We start from the raw sequence: 20,081 nt of genomic DNA on the forward strand, positions 1-20,081 counted from the left end.
AGAATCTTAACCACAACTTATGATATAATAAGGTTTTGAATATGTTTTGGGTTTAAACCATTGAGCTACATGGCAAGAAATTTAATAAACACATTTGGTACATTCCACACACAAACCAACCATAAAAAACAACAAAAAATCCCCTTCATTATAAAAAATATCTTTGTGAAATAAGAACTTTATGGTGAGATGCCTGACAGAAATAGTGGAGAAGAAAGATGCTAGCAGGAAAAATGCAGATATAACATAGCTAGAAGATACAGTTGGAGAAATATGAGGAAGCCACCTGGATATAAATTTTCATTCTTTTTTTTTTTTCTTTTGAAATGCACACATTTTATTTTACTATCAGGTCTTTTTTTCTTTTCAACTCTCTTTTAATCCAGAATATATAAATTCTTTTCTACTGTACTTTATCAAGAACTTTGTCCCATGGCTCTATAAAATAATCTTATACTAGATAATTGTAAGCAAATGTTACCACACTATGATTTTATCAGTTTTTCACAATTAGGCAAAAAAGTCAACCATAAAAGTTCCAGGTAAAATTTAAGCAACTGAATTTATAAAGCAATGGATGATAGTTCAATGTTATAATTTTCAACATTATGTTCTAAGCTTCCATGGAATTTAGTTCAATTTAATTTCGAGCACTACAATCCAATCTAATAAAGGTGCCAGATCCAGGAGTTGGAGAAACAAAGTTGAATGAGACTTCACCTCTGTTCTCGAGGAGTCTGAAAAGTTACTGCTATGCTTCTTTACCCCAATGTAATTCTTATGTTCTATATATTTCTCAAAACTTAATACAGATATTAAGTTAAATATCACTGAGTAGATGAATACAATCAATTATAATGTCAATGATATGAACTTCTCAAAAACATGAAGTAAAGCCCCTCTTATCCAATGAGATCAACACTGGTGGTTGGTTAGTCTAAATTCAGAAGGAGTAAAAATGCATGGGGTACTAGAAAAGAGCACAATACCCTGAAGTACTGTATATGCCATAAACATTAGCATGTTTTATGGCAGGTGTGGTTGGCTACAAGGAGTGTAAAAACGAACAAGAATGAATAACCCTTCAAAGTCAGATTCAAAAGAAAGTAGAATTGGAATATTTTAAATGGCCATCATTTTGAAAGGGAAACACTATGCCCTTATGTCATTCTCATACATTAGGGCTAAGATAAATACATGGCTGATATTCCTCGATTTGAGAAACTTTAATCTCAAGTATTTCATTTGTTCCAAAACTAAAACCAGAATGTAAATAACCAGAAAAAGAATTCGCTGATGCTTTTTGGTTGTAAAATACAAACTATGTACAAAAAAATATATATGTACCTACTGAATACCAACTATTAAAATGTATGTATGTATCTTTAAAACATCAATTATTACTTTTAGTAGGTATCAGGCATAATATAATTCAAATCTAAGTTCTTTAAATGCAAAACAGTTCTTACATACCTGTGCAACTGTTCATCTTTATAGTTTCTTAGATTTACATTTGGCCACTAGAAAAACATAATACGTTATATTATGTATTTATCAATTCCTAAACATATAATTATGATGAAGTACAATGAATAAGAAAATGAAAACAATCAAGCCATTACCAAGAAGTATCCTATCATACCTTAAGAATGGTCCCTATAAGATTCCAATTCCATTCAAGATTCTCTTTATGTTGAAGGACTTGGCTATCTCTAAGGTTCATTAAAAGAGCTTCCTCTGTATCCTAAAATCACCAGAAAGTAATATGAAAAATTAAGACAAATGGCCTCACGTCAAAAAACTAACTTCAAATATTAAAAACAAAATGGAAGGTTTTTCATTTAAGGAAGATTATCAAGATTTTCTAACTTGAAAAAGTTATAAAAACACAGCTCCACTGCCTAGTCATTATAAAACTTAGAAGCCTTCTGAAAATCCATATGCATGAATAAAACTGCAAACTCAAGCATGTATGCCTACTAAAATACAGTGGTTAAGAATTAGGAAATAAATTGAAAATTGCATCTTCTCATCAGTACCTTAAGAACAAATATATCTTTCTGAACTCGGAGATATTGATCCCGTTTCTGGTGTGTTGCAATTGCTTTCTGAATAATGTGATCTAAATGAAGGCTATAAGGCTTAGGTCCTCGTTTCTTCATTTCATGGAAGCGTTTTAAACAGTTCAAGGCTGCACTGGCTCTCCTAATGAGAAAAAAAATTAGTACAATTAATACAAGGCTAGCGTAATTTTAAAGAGACCACTTTGGTAAATTATTCTATTAAAACTTACATAAATCCATGCTAGAGAGTGTTACTAAAAAGTAAATTATTTAACCAAATTTGGAACCACAAAGAAAAAAAACAAGAACACTGCTGATTTGTATGAAGAAACACTAATTATTTAGATTCAACGAAACATACTTACTAATCTTTTCTTCTATGGTGGTGGGTACTTTTGGTATGTTAGTTTTAAGAACTCCTTCCTCAAGGTCAGGACCTAGTGACCTTACTTTCTTATTAAAGTTTTAAAACTCTGCTTTTCACATTTAAGTCCTTAATCCATATGAAATTGATTTTTGTTTATGATATGAGGTTGGATAACCAATGATTCCAGTATCAACTGAACAGTCTCTATTTTCCCCACTAATCTGCAACTGTAAATGGGATCCTTTTAAAAATTATTTTATTTTGAAAATTAATTATTTATTTATTTTGGCTGTGTTGGGTCTTCGTTGCTGTGCATGGGCATTCTCTAGTTGCGGTGAGTGAGGGCTACTGCTCATTACGGTGCACAGGCCTCTTACTGCTGTGGCTTCCCTTGTTGCGGAGCACGGGCTCTAAGTGCACGGGCTTCAGTAGTTGCAGCATGCGGGCTGAGTAGTTGTGGCTTCTGGGCTCTAGAGCGCAGGCTCAGTAGTCGAAATGCATGGGCTTAGTTGCTCTGTGACATGTGGGATCTTCCCGGACCAGGGATCGAACCCTGCATGTCTCTTGCATTGGCAGGTGGATTCTTAACCACTGTGCCACCAGGAAGTCCCTAGAAATTATTTTAAATTCCCTTTTTGTGGTGCATAAAATACAGTTTTCTAGAATTTGGTAGCGATCAAGTCTCAACTTAAGAAATTCTGGTAAATACAAATCAGATTTAACATTTAAAAACCTTAGGATGTGTCCAGATTAGCAAGTACTTATCAGTAAACAGCTTACCGAGCTAAAAAAATCATTCTTAGATTATTACTGGAATTTTGAAGGTAAATTTGAATTCCTGATGAACACTAAATACCATGGCCATAATCTGACCCAGAGAGTTCAGGTCTACCAGGCTTTGGGAAAGTACATTTTCCCATCAAGAAACTACTAAAATAAAAGTTGAATGCCACCACTACCGATGTTAGCTTAAGAGTCAGAACTGATGGTCCGTAATGCCCTCCGTTTATAATACAACTTCAGTCTGTTAAATAGTAGTATTTTCACTGACAGATTTAAAGCTAATAAAAAAAGTATTATTTATAGTGAGGCCCTTATGTGTACTTTTGAATTAATAAAGCTAACTAAACTTTTGAGAAATGTATTATAACTTAACAAAAATTCCTAGTTCTGAATAGCTAATGAACTACATTTCAAAACATTACAAAAAAAATAATGAAGCCTAAATATATAAATTCCAACTTGCTTTTTCCAACATTTTTAACCACACATACAAAAGAATACACTGTTAGTCTTTGTGCTGTAATTTGAAATAATTCAGACATTGAAAAAGAGACTGAACTGTTGCTCAAAACATAAAACAGTCCAAAAAACTCTCAATCCCAATATTTTTACTGATCTGGTAGAAAGTTTACGTCCTTGTCCAGAAACATGCTAGAAAAGGTTGATTTTACTAAACTAAAATACTCTGTAGCCTAAAATACAAATTATTTTTAAAAACTGTTAATTTTCCTCTTATCCAAAGGCTTCCCTAAATAATTCCCAGGCATAACCTATATATACTACTTCCTTATAAAGAAGATAAGGTCATCTAAGTGGGTATTAAATATACAGGCACAAGCTTTGCTAGAGCTCTGATACTTACAGTCTCTTTTCCTTAGGGATATCAAAGGATGCAGCCATATTCATTAGGGTTGGCAGGCAGTGCAAATGATGGCTATGTGAATGAGGAAGAATTGTGTTTGCCTAAAATGAACCATAATATTTTTGAAAAATTGATTATTTTATGTTACAGATTATCCACAGATATAATGCTAAAAGGTTTTACTCATGAATTATTCATTTTCTAATATATACTTATAGCTAACTTTTATCTCATCTACTTTCAACAAGGATGAGCTATCACAAATATAAAGATACAGGCTCATGTTATGTTAATAGAACTCTAAATTTCATACATCCTTTATTATAACATTAAATTATAATTTTAAGTGGTACCCAATTAAACTCACTTCTTAAATAATCTAAAAGGACTATATGTCAAAACTTGGATCCAGTGTTATAATGTTATGTTAAAAGTAGCATTTAGGGCTTCCCTGGCGGCGCAGTGGTTGAGAGTCCGCCTGCCGATGCAGGGGACACGGGTTCATGCCCCGGTCCGGGAAGATCCCACATGCCACGGAGCGGCTGGGCCCGTGAGCCATGGCCGCCGAGCCTGCGCGTCCGGAGCCTGTGCTCCGCAACGGGAGAGGCCACAACAGTGAGAGGCCCGTGTACCGCAAAAAAAAAAAAAAAAAAAAAGTAGCATTTAAAATGCTGGATGCAATATCATAACTTATGAGTTGACTTCTTTGGTTTAAAAACCACCTTCTCAAAACAGGTTTGTCTCATATTCCAACAATCTTTAAATAAGAAACTTGTCTTCTGCTTTCCAAATGAAGTCCTACCACCCAATCTGCTTTCTACCAATAAAGATAAATTAATTAAATGTGGAAGCCAGAAGATATAAGAATAACAAGCAATGAACTAACACTGCTATACTCAAAATGACTAGCTTTTATATTTCAAGGGAATCACAGAATTCTGGTGTATGGGGGAAGGGAATGGATGAAATTTATTAAAGAGATTCCTTCACATAAAGGCAAATAATTCTAGATATTGATATCCTTACAGAAATGATATCTTAATTAAAATAAAAATAATCACACCTGAGATTCTGCAATATTACTTAATTATCTCATAGACAGACTGAAGGAAAACAGAGCAAGTGGCTAAATAATTCACTGATAAACAAGACAGTTATCATTAAACTCTGTTTAATTCTCTTTTGCTCACTCACAAAGCCCAACTGCTATGTAGAAAAAAAACCCTGGTGATGGAGGGGACCAAAAACAACTACAAAAACAAAAAATATTCTGCCAATAATAAACCATAACATAATTTTAAAAGATTTGCCATAAGTTTACTTAATGAGTTTAAAGTGGTTCTTTTTATTTAGTGTTTATTAACTAATTGGTGATAGAAATATAAATTTCTAATTTGCAAATAATCAGAGTACCCTCACTGCTTGATCTGCTGGGAGTAGAGAATGATCAGATTACTTTGCTAGCTCCTTGTTTCCAGAAGTTACTGATGTCATAAAATCGTGGCCAGAAAAACAGATTCCCACCTTCTAAACCTAAACCTACAAGTTTACAGAGAAGTATGTGTTCTAATGAGGCAGTTATGTTTAGATTTTTTTCCACAAAGTTTTCTAAAATTCAGGCACTGACTATTATATATCAATTCTATTTAGCTGACTGAAGTAATACCTATAGTTTTGTAATTTCATGCTTTTTAGGTAGGAAGTCATTCTAAGAGAAAGACTTTTAGGACTCAAAATGTTAGCATCAAAAGTGAGTATAAAAAGGCAATAGTCAGTTCTCTGTATTTTTTATATTTGTTCCATTTAAAAAACTAGCCTATATATATATAAGATACAAAGTATCAAGGGTTCTTTGTAATGCAAAGATAAACATTCAAATAAATGTAAACTTATTTTTTTGAGATAATGCAAAGTAAGTCGTTAAAATAGCCTGTTTCATAAATTAAAACATTAATAGTATGAAACATAATCAGAAGTTGTTAAACTTACCATATGTAAAAGCTCTCCTAAAAGGATGGTAGCTCTAACTGAGATATGGTCATCGCTGTTTGTTATCACCTCAACCAAACCCTTTGAAAATAAGAAGAAAATATCATAGTTGCAAAATATTATATATGAATACAATTATGCATCATATATGTTTGTTGCTCTGAAAGAATTCTGTTAGAGAAAATAAAATAAATAAAATAGAATAAAATAAGGTTTATAACTCTTACCTCTAAAAGCCCATTACGAATAAATGCTGATAGTATCAGTGCCAAATAATTATCCATGAGGTCTGGCCTGGAAATAAGCATGGCACAGAAAAATTTAAATATTGTTCCATACACCACAAAATTTAACATAAAAATAGTAATTGTAATAAATGTGAACTATTTCTATATCTAAAGTCTACCTGGATCTGGCACGATGAGGAAGAATAGTTTTTGCCTCAGCTGCTACAAAACCATCTGAAAGCCTCCAACTGTCTTGGAATCTACCTGGATCTAAAATAGTTAAATTTAGATAGTTAGAAGAAAATAATATACCAATGAAACACTTCAAATAACCATCAGCTAAGCAGGCTACAAATAATTTTCTTAAACGTTCGTTAAAAAAAAAAAAAAGAGGGCTTCCCTGGTGGCGCAGTGGTTGAGAGTCCGCCTGCTGATGCAGGGGACACAGGTTCGTGCCCCAGTCCGGGAAGATCCTACATGCCACAGAGCGGCTTGGCCCGTGAGCCATGGCCGCTGAGCCTGAGCGTCCGGAGCCTGTGCTCCGCAACAGGAGAGGCCACAACAGTGAGAGGCCCACGTAACGCAAAAAAAAAGACTCAAGAAGGCATACAGAAAAAAACGATTTATGTAAATGAACACAGATTTAACTTCCTTCACTGAGGGACTCAGAGTCATTTGGGCTAAAATAAAATAACAAGAATCAAATAATCCACTGTGAGAATCACATAAGGTTTCTTATTAACTCCTCTCTTCCTTTCTTAGTCCATCTTTCTATTAATTTCACTGCTCGTTTCAGAAGCTAGGGTGATGGAGAAGAAATTTAAATTTCTTTTTAGAAATTTATCTGAGATTTTATTTTTATATTAATTTCAGGCCACAAATATGCAGTAAGAAAATGATATTTAGTTCAGTATTTTTCCTTTGAGGAACTCTGTCTCCATTAGATAATCCATTTAAAAAATTACAATATATGAGTAGTGAATGCACTTCAATACTTACCTACACTGAGCAGTGCTTCTATGAACTCTTCAGTCACAACAGGTAGAGGAAGACGAAATATATCATAAAGCACTTCAAGGAGACCTCGCTGCAAGTACAAATAAATACAGTTCATTTGTTTTTATGGAATAAATCTTTGTTTGCAATTTTTTAAATGTCTTATTCACAGATTAAAAAATCGATAAAAACAGAACTACTGTATTTTAGAAAACTACCATTATCAAGCCTATATTACAGAAGAGATAACTACTGAATGCTTACTACATATACATGATGTAATCTTGTCAATAAATCTTTTATTATCCCCACTGTACACATGAAGAAATACATTTAAAGGTTAAAAATAATTTGCCCAAGGTCATGGAGCTATAAATAATAAAAAAAGGAGTCAAACCTCAGTCGGCCAGACTCAAAGGACCATGTTCTTTCACCATTTGCTGAGTAAGAAGTCAACTGAATTGGAACCTTTCCATCTATAATTACATCCTTCCATGGTCTAAATGCTTTTATTTTTAGTTCACATTTTAAGCAAGGCACCTCTAGCTAATATTTACTACTAACAATAAGAAACAAAGGGGCAAATTTTGTCCCTTTGAACAAAATTAAAACAAAAACATTAAAGAGGAAAAGGAAGAACCACATGAAGAGTTCATTTTTTTCCTCTAATTTCAATTTGTTTTAGTTGTTTAATACAATTCCTATACACTAATAACTTAGGACTATGTCTAAAAAAAGGATATAAATACCCCAATTTTAATCAGAACCACTACTCATAACATATAAAAACACAAGTTAGAAGGCATAAGTTGCATAAATACTATATTTACTTTTTAAGTATATTTTTCTATATTGCTTGAACCTTTTACAATGAGAATGACCCTGTGTATTGTTTGCACTTTTTATTGAATAAAGCATAATTAATTTCATATTTTTAATCTAATTTTAATACAGCCCTACTTCCTAACAACAGCAGTGTTTCAAATGATTCATATTATATTCTTAGGGTTCAACTAAGTAGTAAATATTTATTCATGTATTTTTAAAATGCTCTGTGATACAGATTAACAATTCATGAGGAAAAAGCATTACCTGAAATAAACTTTTTCCAATTAATTTCCTCCACTAAAACTCCATGAATGAAACAATCATAACTTTTACCTACCCTTATTTCCATATTTGGAATGCAAAGGACTCCAATTAGAGACTGAATCCCAGAATTTCCAGGCTTACATAAATTAATAATACCTAAAAAAGATAAAAAGAAAAAAAAATAACTGATTTGAATTTCAAAAAAATTTTCTATAGTAACGTATCCATAATACAAAATGTGACATTTTTCCATGCTAAATTACACTATTACACTATTTGATTATCATAATTGATAGTATATTTCAAACATTCTCTGAATTTGCCAACTAATTAGAGGTTATCAATAATTTTATCCTTTAAATTACTTCTTCTATTTGTTTCATACCCAAAAAGGTTTCATGAATCTGACTGCCTATTATTCCCATTTGCTGATGAGTGATTCTCAGGGATATTGGAGAGAATAAGACAATGTCTTGCTTATTTAACACTTTCTCAACCTGAACTGATAAACTTTGCTTGGCATTTGCCTTTTAAAAGTTTAAGTCTCAAACTTAACGAATGCACAGACGAGTATAACCAACAGACTTCAAATAAACTGAATGGATCAAAATATTAAGTGAGAGAATTTACTCAAACAATTTTAAACATATTAACACCATGTCACAAAAGAAGATATGTATCAGTAAGTAGCCAATAAACACAAAAGTGTTCAATATCATTAGTCACTGGGGAAATGCAAATTACAGTCAAAATAAGATACTGTCACACACCCACTAGAGTGGCTGAAATTAAAAACTGATAACACCAGATGCTGGCAAGGATGTAGAGCAACTGGAACTCACATACCTACATGATAGGAGTATAAAATAGTGCTTCAGTATTTTGAGAAAAAGTCTTGCAGTTTCTCATACAACTAAACATATATCGGGACTTCCCTGGTGGTACAGTGGTTAAGAATCCGCCTGCCAATGCAGGGGACAGGGGTTCGAGCTCTGGTATGGGAAGATCCCACATGCTGTGGATCAACTAAGCCCGTGAGCCACAACTACTGAGCCTGTGTTCTAAAGCCCGCAACACAACTACTGAGCCCACGTGCCACAACTACTGAGCCCACGTGCCACAACTACTGAAGCCCACGCACCCTAGAGCCTGCGTCACAACTACTGAGCCCACGCACCGCAACTACTGAAGCCTGAGCGCTGCAACTACTAAGTTTGCATGCTGCAACTAATGAAGCCCATGCACCTAGAGCCTGTGCCCTGCAACAAGAGAAGCCACTGCAATGAGAAGCCCGCGCACTGCAAAGAAGAGTAGCCCCTGCTCAACTAGAGAAAGCCCGCGTGCAGCAACGAAGACCCAACACAGCCCAAAAAAACCCATATATCCACCCTGTGACTCAGCAATTCTATCTGGTATTTACCCAAAAGGAAACAAAGCTTACATCTGAAAAAAAATTTTACAATGCCGCTCATAGTAGCTCTATTTAGAATGATCAAAACTGGAAACAGGGGCTTCCCTTGTGGTGCAGTTGTTGAGAGTCCGCCTGCCGATGCAGGGGACACGGGTTCGTGCCCCGGTCCGGGAAGATCCCACATGCCACGGAGCAGCTGGGCCCATGAGCCATGCCCGCTGAGCCTGCACGTCTGGAGCCTGTGCTCCGCAATGGGAGAGGCCACAACAGTGAGAAGCCCATGTACCACAAAAAAAAAAAAAAAACTGGAAAGAGGTCAGGTATTCACTAACAGGAGGAAGGCTAAAAACACAGTGATATATTTACCCAGTGGAATACTACTCAGCAATAAAAAGGAACATATTATTGATATATACAACATGAATCAGTAGCATTATGCTGAGTGAAATCAGAATCATTAAGTTGAGTGAAAAAAGCCTACACACAAAAGTATACATATACTATGATTCCACTTAAATGAAGTTTCAGAACAGGCAAAAATGATTTGTGATAAAAAATAAACAGAGCAGTGGTTGCTTCTTACAGGAGTGGGGTCAGGGATTAACTAGGAAGGGACATGAGAGAACTTTCTGCAATGATGGTAATGTTCTATATCCTAAAAAGAGTTTGGATACACAGGTATAAGCATTTGTCAAAACTCATCAAATTGCAGACTCAAGATTTGTGCATTTCACTGTAAGGGGTAAATTTTACCTCAAAGTGCCCCCCCCCCAAAAAAACCTCAGAAACAAACAAAAATAACCAAATAAGAACCCTGAACAAATAGTGAACTTTAGGTAATAATGTGCATGCTGAAGTGTTTAGGAATCAGGAGAACTTAATTTTGCAACTTCTTTAAAATGCATTAGAATAACATGAGGACTGATGAATTCTCAGAGGACTAGGCAAATGGGTAGATATGTAATAAAGCAAATAGAGCAAAATCTAAGTGGTAGGAGTATATGGTGTTCACTGTATAATTTTTCTGTATAGTTGAAATTTTTGATAATAAAATGTTAGGGAAAACATTTTTTAAAAGTAAAGGAAAACATTTTTAAAAAGTCATATAGGATTCTGAAGTTCCCTGTTACTTCTACTTAGGCACATATATTTATATTTATGAATAATATGTATCTTCTCTTTGCACTTAGGTTCAAAATTCAAATTAAAACATAATAGACAGACTTACTTAAAATACCAAAATAGTGTTTCTCAAACTTTGATGTCTGACAGTAATTTGAGAGATTATAGATTAAGATAATAATCTGCAATCATAGTCTGCACTAATAGGGAAAACAGGCTCCTGCAACTCAAGAAGAAACTGTGTTCTAAAAGTTCATTTTTCAGTCAGTTTTTTGGATTTTGAAATATATGATAGAAATAACATTACAAACATACAAAAGCTCATTTAACCCAAACACAGTATCACAGAATCTAATACTATTAAGGAAATTATTTTTGTGAGAAAATGTTTTCAGAATTCTAACTTGAATAATATTCCAGTTCTTACTTCAATAGAAGGGAAGAACACTCCAACCTTTTAAGTTTCTAATGATGGATCAGTGCATTAAAGGACTCTAGGACAAACTGAAGCACAGCAGAAAAACGTTTAAGAGAAACAAGAGGCTGGCAGAGATTAGAGGTACAGTGACTGGAGAGCAGAGTCTACAGTAGGGAGAATGAGAAGACTGTAGCTAGGCTGTACTGGTGGTCAGAGTTGGACAGAATTCATTCTTGGGGGGAAGAAAGAAACCACTTTAACGGCAAGGAAGCTGAAGAATGGTGAAGGACGGTAGCTGTAGCTACAGAAAATAAAGTTATACGTGATTTCTAAGGCAAGGGCACTGACAGTTAACCTTGGCAGGAGGACTGTGTTGGTTTTCTATGTTGAAAGAGTGTGTGGAGGCTAGTAAAGTATAAAAAACGATGTGTGATGGTTGAGCCCTCATAGAATCCTAGGTTGTCCATTAGGATAAGGCGAAAAAGGCAGTCATGAGGTATAGCAAGGTTGGGATTTTTACCAACATGTGAGAGGCCAGAGGAAGTCCTTGTACATATATTGGCTAGGGCTGGGATAGTCTATGGCTGGGACAGTCATTTTTATGGAAAAGATGTTAACTGGTTACTTAAGTATACAGAAATGTTCAAGTAAATTTTCCTGTTCTATTTATTGCTATACTCCTTTGTATGCTATCCCTTAAATTATTCTGCAAAGTCAAGAAGGAAAAGGTTGGCTTCCCTTGTGGCGAAGTGGTTAAGAATCCACCTGCCAAAGCAGGGGACACGGGTTCGAGCCCTGGTCTGGGAAGATCCCCCACACTGCGTAGCAACTAAGCCCATGCACCACAACTACTGAGCCTGCGCTCTACAGCCCACAAGCCACAACTACTGAGCCCACGTGCCACAACTACTGAGGTGTGCGCCTAGAGCCCGTGCTCTGCAACAAGAGAAGCCACCGCAATGAGAAGCCCGTGCACTACAACAAAGAGTAGCCCCTGCTCGCCACAACTAGAGAAAACCTGCATGCAGCAACGAAGACAATGCAGCCAAAAATTAAATAATACATTTTTTTTTAAAAAAGAAGAGGTAATCATTAATACAAAATAACACATTTAGTGCTGGTATTATTTTAAGAAAAATGTTTGCTTTTTATTCCATGGAAAGGTAAAACATGTATAATCCCTCTTTTCAAGAAATATTGGACTACTAGGCAATAGAAATAAAAGCAAAAATATGGTTTTCTCCGGGTATATGCCCAGTAGTGGGATTGCTGGGTCATATGGTAGTTCTATTTTTAGTTTTTTAAGGAACCTCCATACCATTCTCCACAGTGGCTGTACCAATTTACATTCCCACCAACAGTGCAAGAGGGTTCCCTTTTCTCCACACCCTCTCTAGCCTTTATTATTTGTAGACTTTTTTTAAAAATTTTATTTATTAATTTTATTTATTTTTGGCTGCGTTGGGTCTTCATTGCTGCGCGCGGGCCTTCTCTAGTTGCGGCGAGCGGGGGCTGCTCTGCGTTGCGGTGCAAGGGCTTCTCATCGCGGTGGCCTCTCTAGTTGCAGAGCACTGGCTCCAGGCACGCAGGCTTCAGGAGTCGTGGCTCGCGGGCTCTAGAGCGCAGGCTCAGTAGCTGTGGCGCACGGGCTCAGTTGCTCTGTGGCATGTGGGATCCTCCTAGACCAGGGCCCGAACCCGTGTCCCCTGCACTGGCAGGAGGACTCCTAGCCACTGCGCCACCAGGGAAGCCCTATTTGTAGACTTTTTAATGAGGGCTATTCTGATCAGTGTGAGGTGATACCTCACTGTAGTTCTGATTTGCATTTCTCCAATAATTAGTGATATTGAGCATCTTTTCATGTGCTTTTTGGTCATCTGTATGCCTTCTTTGGAGAAATGTCTATTTAGATCTTTTGCCCATTTTCTGATTGGGTTATCTGGTTTTCTGATACTGAACTGCATGAGCTGTTTATATATTTTGGAGATTAATCCCTTGTCGGTTGCTTCATTTGCAAATATCTTCCCCCATTCTGAGGATTGTCTTTTTGTTTTGTTTATGGTTTCCTTTGCTGTGCACTTTTAAGTTTAATTAGATCGCATTTATTTTTGTTTTTATTTTCATTACTCTAGGAGGTGGATCAAAAAAGATCTTGCTGTGATTTATGTCAAAGAGTGTTCTGCCTATGTTTTCCTCTAAGAGTTTTATAGTGTCCAGCATTACATTCAAGTCTTTAATCCATTTGGGAGTGTTAGGGAGTGTTCTAATTTCATTCTTTTACATGTAGCTGTCCAGTTTTCCCAGCACCACTTATTGAAGAGACTGTCTTGTCTCCATTGTATATTCTTGCCTCCTTTGTCATAGATTAATTGACCATAGGTGAGTGGGTTTATTTCTGGGCTTTCTATCCTGTTCCATTGATCTATATTTCTGTTCTTATGCCAGTCCCATACTGTTTTGATGACTGTAGCTTTGTAGTATAGTATGAAGTCAGGGAGCCTGACTCCTCCAGCTCCATTTTTCTTTCTCAAGATTGCTTTGGCTATTCAGGTCTTTTATGTTTTCATATGGATTTTGTGTTCTAGTTACATGAAAAATGTCATTGGTAATCTGATAGGGATTGCACTGAATCTGTAGATTGCTTTGGGGAGTATAGTTATTTTCACAATATTGATTCTTCCAATCCAAGAACATGGTATATCTTCCCATGTGTTTGTGTCACCTTTCATTTCTTTCATCAATATCTTACAGTTTTCTGAGTACAGGTCTTTTGCCTCTTTAAGTAGGTTTATTCTTAGGTATTTTATTCTTTATGTTGCGATGGTAAATGGGATTGTTTCCTTAATTTCTCTTTCTGATCTTTCATTGTTAGTGTAAAGGAATGCACCCCAATGTACACTGCAGCACTATTTCCAATAGGCAGAACATGGAAGCAACCTAAATGTCCAACAACAGAGGAATGGATAAAGGAAACATGGTACATATATACAGTGGAATATTACCGGCAATAAAAAAAGAACAAAGTAATGCCATTTGCAGCAACAGGGATGAATCCAGATTATCATACTGAGTGAAGTAAGTCAGACACAGACAAATATATGATATCGCTTATATGTGGAATCTAGAAAAAAAAGGGGGTTACAAATGAACTTACAAAAACAGAAGTAGAGTCATGGATGTAGGAAACAAACTTATGGTTACAAGGGGATAAGAGTGGGGCAGGGATAAACTGGGAGATTGGGACTGACATATACACACAACTACATATAAAATACATAACTAATAATAATCTGCCATATAGCAGAGGGAATTCTACTCAATACTCTGTAATTGCCTACATGGGAAAAGAATCTAAAAAAAAAAAGGGCTTCACTGGTGGCGCAGTGGTTGAGAGTCCGCCTGCCGATGCCGGGGACACGGGTTCGTGCCCCGGTCCGGGAAGATCCCACATGCCGCGGAGCGGCTGGGCCCGTGAGCCATAGTCGCTGAGCCTGCGCGTCCGGAGCCTGTGCTCCGCAACAGGAGAGGCCACAACAGTGAGAGGCCCGTGTACCGCAAAAAAAAAAAAAAAAAAAAAAGTGGATATATGTATAGCTGATTCACTTTGCTGTACACCTGAAACTAATGCAATACTGTAAATCAACTATTCTCCAATAAAAATTTTAAGAAAAGAAAAGCAAAAATAAACAAATGGGACCTAATGAAACTTATAAGCTTTTGCACAGCAAAGGAAACCATAAACAAAATGAAAAGACAACCTATGGAGTGGGAGAAAATATTTGCAAATTAGGCAACCAAAAAGGGATTAATTTCTAAAATATACAAACAGCTCATACAACTCATAACAAAAAAACAAGCAACCCAATCAAAAAATGGACCGAAGACCTAAATAGACATTTCTCCCAAGAAGACATACAGATGGCCAATAGGCACATGAAAAGATGCTCAACATCACTAATTATTAGAGAAATGCAAATCAAAACTACAATGAGGTATCACCCCACACCAGTCAGAATGGCCATCATTAAAAAGTCTACAAATAATAAATGCTGGAGAGGTTGTGGAGAAATAGGAACCCTCCTACACTGTTGGTGGGAATGTAAATTGGTGCAGCCATTATGGAAAACAGTATGGAGGTTTTTTTAAAAACTAAAAGTAGAGTTACCACATGATCCTGCAATCCCATGCCTGGATATATAACCAGAGAAAACTCTAATTTGAAAAGATACATGCAGACTGTCATACAGAGTGAAGTAAGTCAGAAAGAGAAAAACAAACATTGTATATTAACGCATATATGTGGAATCTAGAAAAATGGTACAGATGAACTAGTTTGCAAGGCAGAAATAGAGACACAGATGTAGAGAACAAACGTACGGATACCAAGGGGGGAAAAGTGGGGCGGGGAGGGGATGAATTGCGAGAGGGACTGACATATATACACTAATATGTATAAAATAGATAACTAATAAGAACCTGCTATATAAAAAAATAAAATAAAATTCAAAAAAAAGAAAACATGAAAATAAATAAATTTAAATAAATAAATAAAAGATACATGCACCCCAATGTTCACTGAAGCACTATTTACAATAGCCAAGACATGGAAGCAATCTAAATGTCCATCAACAGATGAATGGATAAAGATGTGAGATATACACACACACACACACACACACACACACACACACACACACAATGAAATATTACTCAGCCATAAAAAGAATGAAATAATGCCATATGCAGCAACATGATGGACCTAGAGATTATCATCATACTAAGTGAAGTAAGTCAGACAGAAAGACAAATACCATACAATATCACTTATATGTGGAATCTAAAATATGATACAAATGGACTTATTTGTGAAACAGAAACAGACTCACAGACAGGGAAAACAAACTTATGGTTATCAAAGGGGAAAGGGAGTGGGGGAGTGATAAATTAGGAGTTTGGGATTTACAGATACACACTACTATATATAAAATAAACAACAAGGTCCTACTATATAGTAGAGGGAACTATATTCAACATCCTGTAATAAACCATAATGAAAAAGAATGTAATTTGGGATTACTAATGGCCTATCTTGCTTATTTGGTATTTATGACATTCTACATTACATTTTTAGGAACAAACTTTAGTTACATATTCAACTAACACTCTTAAAAATTTTTTTTGGTATAGATCTTGTTTAAGTTTATTTTAATGCCCAGGTTATCATTAGCATATTGACTTACAAATGGTCAATTTTAAGACTTGTGTACAAACCCCTCTTGGTTCTAATGATAACATATAAAGAAAGACTAGGTTAACATCTAAAGCAGATGCTACAATAATAATTTAACATTTGAAAAAATAGCCAAGCTTTTCTTATTGGATGTTATAAAGCAGCACAGAGGAACTTACCTGCCCATGACCGGAATGTTGCTATGATTCCCATTTTACTTGCTAGAAACCTTGCTTCTCTGTCTTCTCTGTTGGGTGAGGTGGGGGGGCGGGGGGGTGTCAAAGAAATTAAATGTTAAAATAAAAAGTGAGTTTTTCCTACCACTATATCAGAATAAGAGCTATCATTACTTAACATTTAAATATTTACATAGGAAATTCAACAATATATTAAAAGAAAATAAAGATCAGATCTACCTCAAAGCAAATTACCCAGTTATGTACTGATCACGCGTCCCCCCATTTAAAATTCACAACATCTTTTAAAACAAATTATAAATTCCGCTTTCCCACTGAGTTCTTCTTTTCCTGCTCTTTCTGAAAACTATTCTTAGGTAGCTCATTAACACCTTTAATTGAGCATTAGAGACAACACCAGCCTGCTTAATAAGCATCTCTGTCAAAATACTGCCCCTTAGCAAAGAAAATTACCACATAAACCTCTTACTTTTACGACATGTATTCTCTTTACTTCAAAAATCTTGTCCCAAATTTATTTGAGCATTTCTACCAAGCAAGCTCAACAACTCAGATATTCACCGAGATATTATTAAATAACTAGATATTATTATTGATCCATTTTTAAGCTCATTCAGGTTGTTGGCAGAATTCATTTCCTTGGTGTTATACAACTGAGGTTTCTGTTTTCTTTCGGTCAGCTGGGGCCTACTACCAGCTACTTTCTTCTTTTATAATTGGTATCCAATCATCTCACTTGTTCCCTTCTATGTAATAGTTTATGACAATTAATTAACCAACAGTATTACTTACATTGTTAAACATATTCCATATATGGTCTACGGCCAGTTTTAATACTTAATAGCAACCTTGTACTCTTTATTTATGCCACCTCAACCATCTCTACCCTGTAAACAGTCCATTTTTTTTTCTGTGCCATCTTTTTTACTTCCCTAATGTTAAAGTTCTTAACAGTTGTGAGAATACAGAAATCCAGAGAACTGGGAAAGAAAAAAACAGAAGGGATAAAGAACAATGACAGAAAATCAAATTGAAGAATGGTAAGCAAGCAGATAGTTTACAAAAGAGAAATGAAAGTTAAAAACATCCCCCACACATACAAACCAACCACACTAAGCTCTGTGGTACTAATCAACATGACACTATAACAGAAACTAAAATGGGGAGGGGGGTTGGTGGAAGAAATGAGAATCAGACAACTGTGTGATTAAGCTTTTGGTGCTCCTTCTCTTAAAAATGTTTGTGACATACTTATACTGTTTGCCTGGTAATCCAATCTCTAACCTATTTGATAAATTAGTAGTATTGTAAAAAAAAAAAAAAAAAAAAAAAAACAAACAAAAAAAACACCCATTTCCTTATTCCCTAGCTATAATGTACTCATGCTCCAGAAACTGCCCATACACCAGAAACTTAAGGAAAGCAAAGTATTGAACCAAACAGAAAAGAAAGGATTTTGGTGGAATGTACTCCCCCCTCCTCAACTCTAAAAAATATCCAGGTTCGTCTCTTGCTTATTCTGGTAGGCAGAATTCTAAAAATGCCCCTATCCTCTCAAGATTCTAGGTCTTAATCCCTGGATCCCTGTGAATATGATATCATTGCCATGACTGTGATTATGTTTATGTTATATAGCCCGGCAGACCTTAAGATACGGAGATCATCTGGTAGGCTTGATCGAACTGGAGAGCTTTCTCTAGCTGGAAGCAGAAGAAAAAGTCAGAGAGATTCAAAGCACAAAGATTCAAGGAATTCCTGCTGTGTTTGAAGATGGAGAGCACCATGTGCCAGGAAAAGAGGGTGGCCATTAGAAGCTAAGAGTAGGCCCCAGTTGACAGTCAGCAAGAAAACAGGAACTTCAGTTGTACAATAGCAAGGAAGTGAATTCTGCCAACAATCTGAGTGAGCCCAGAAATAAATGGCTTCTTCACCAGAACTTCCAGATAAGAACCACGCCAGACCTCTGACCTACTGAACTGTGAACTAATAAACTGATGTTATTTTAAGCTGCTATATTTGTAGTCATTTGTCATGCAGCAATAGAAAATGCATACATTCTTCATCAATAAAGAGCATGCCCAAGTGTGATAGGAGAAGCCAAGAAAGGGGCTTAAGAATCCCAATTCATAACTTAGTTAGCAAGAATAAGGTCTGAGAAGTCTTAAACAGAGAATGACTATTCTAATTTCTTAGCTCAGGTCATGATATGTTAGCATGCAATGAGTCCACAGTGATGGAGGTGATTAAAGATATGAAACCACTATTTTTAATTCAGGAGAAAAATGAAAAACAACAAAAATATGCCCATTTCACAATGTTCCCAAACTTAGTGAGGAATTTTAAAAACATACTATCTCTCAAAATAAGTGTGTCTACAATCCAACAATCCTACTATGCTACACCTGATAGCATATTTATTGGAACTGTGTCAGCGGCAAAATCTTCACCGACAAGTTCATTATTTGATCCATAAATCAATTTAAATATAGTTATCCCAGAATACCTAGTGAACATGTGCATTTCTCTCCAGAAAAACTGAAAATTATCCTGCCTCATTTCTAGAAAATAATCTTTACTCTATCTCCTCTTACCTCCCTATGAACCTTACTCTCAAAATTCTACACAGTATATTTTTCTGCTTACTCAATTTAGGCCGCTCTTCATTCTACTCACAATTAATTCTTTTAGTCTTTCAATGTAATTGTGCTAAAAACATGTACAATAGAAAAATTATTAAAGATCGAGGTTTCTACTCCTACATATCTTACATTTTTTAAAATAAGAAACTAATTCCAAGTCTTTAAATTTCCCGATGCTTACTTTTAATTTTTTAAACCACAGCTAATTATGAGAGAACTATAACTCCATGAAATAGGAAATTTACTTAAACTCATTTTTCTCTGGCTCTACGTACAATCAGGCAAATCTAAAAGTTTTAACAGTAACACGCATGGTACTTACTTAAGCTGTCCTTCAGCTGTATCTGGACTATGTCTGTAGTGAAAATCAGTATAGGGTGCTAAAATTCGCTAATAAAAAGAAAAGGCAAAAAAAGAAGAAGAAAAAGAGTCCTTATTATAAAATGTATTCTTCCTGTAACAAGCTAAAATTAATTCCACTTCTCTGTATCTCTAACTGGGTACACTGCTTGAGAGACTTATTTCTTCAAACTCATCATCAAGGAATATATTTGAGTGATTTTTTTAAATGTACAAACTGAATTTCTGAACTTCTAAACTGACGTTTAACATACATATTAAGCAGTGCACAAATCATGAATGTGAGGTTTGATGGATTTTCTCAAACTAAGCACGTTCCCTATAA

At 35.4% G+C, this 20,081-nt stretch overlaps 1 protein-coding gene across 6 annotated transcripts in view; it reads right to left on the reverse strand.

Moving 5' to 3' along the window:
* The window catches only part of RICTOR (RPTOR independent companion of MTOR complex 2), a 127,684-nt gene that overhangs the window by 33,709 nt on the left and 73,894 nt on the right, over positions 1-20,081 (reverse strand). For all 6 annotated transcript variants that reach the window (XM_030882067.2, XM_030882064.2, XM_030882065.2 and 3 more), the window contains 11 exons: positions 19,719-19,786; positions 16,740-16,807; positions 8,453-8,535; positions 7,291-7,378; positions 6,471-6,561; positions 6,292-6,358; positions 6,065-6,145; positions 4,076-4,176; positions 2,040-2,205; positions 1,643-1,744; positions 1,474-1,520 (listed from right to left, as the gene is read on the reverse strand). In XM_030882067.2, coding sequence (XP_030737927.2) covers positions 1,474-1,520; positions 1,643-1,744; positions 2,040-2,205; positions 4,076-4,176; positions 6,065-6,145; positions 6,292-6,358; positions 6,471-6,561; positions 7,291-7,378; positions 8,453-8,535; positions 16,740-16,807; positions 19,719-19,786 — 962 coding nt within the window. The remainder of the gene's footprint in view (positions 1-1,473; positions 1,521-1,642; positions 1,745-2,039; positions 2,206-4,075; positions 4,177-6,064; positions 6,146-6,291; positions 6,359-6,470; positions 6,562-7,290; positions 7,379-8,452; positions 8,536-16,739; positions 16,808-19,718; positions 19,787-20,081) is intronic.

The sequence above is a fragment of the Globicephala melas genome, chromosome 3, assembly GCF_963455315.2.
Source record: "Globicephala melas chromosome 3, mGloMel1.2, whole genome shotgun sequence".
NCBI classification, from domain to species: domain Eukaryota; kingdom Metazoa; phylum Chordata; class Mammalia; order Artiodactyla; family Delphinidae; genus Globicephala; species Globicephala melas.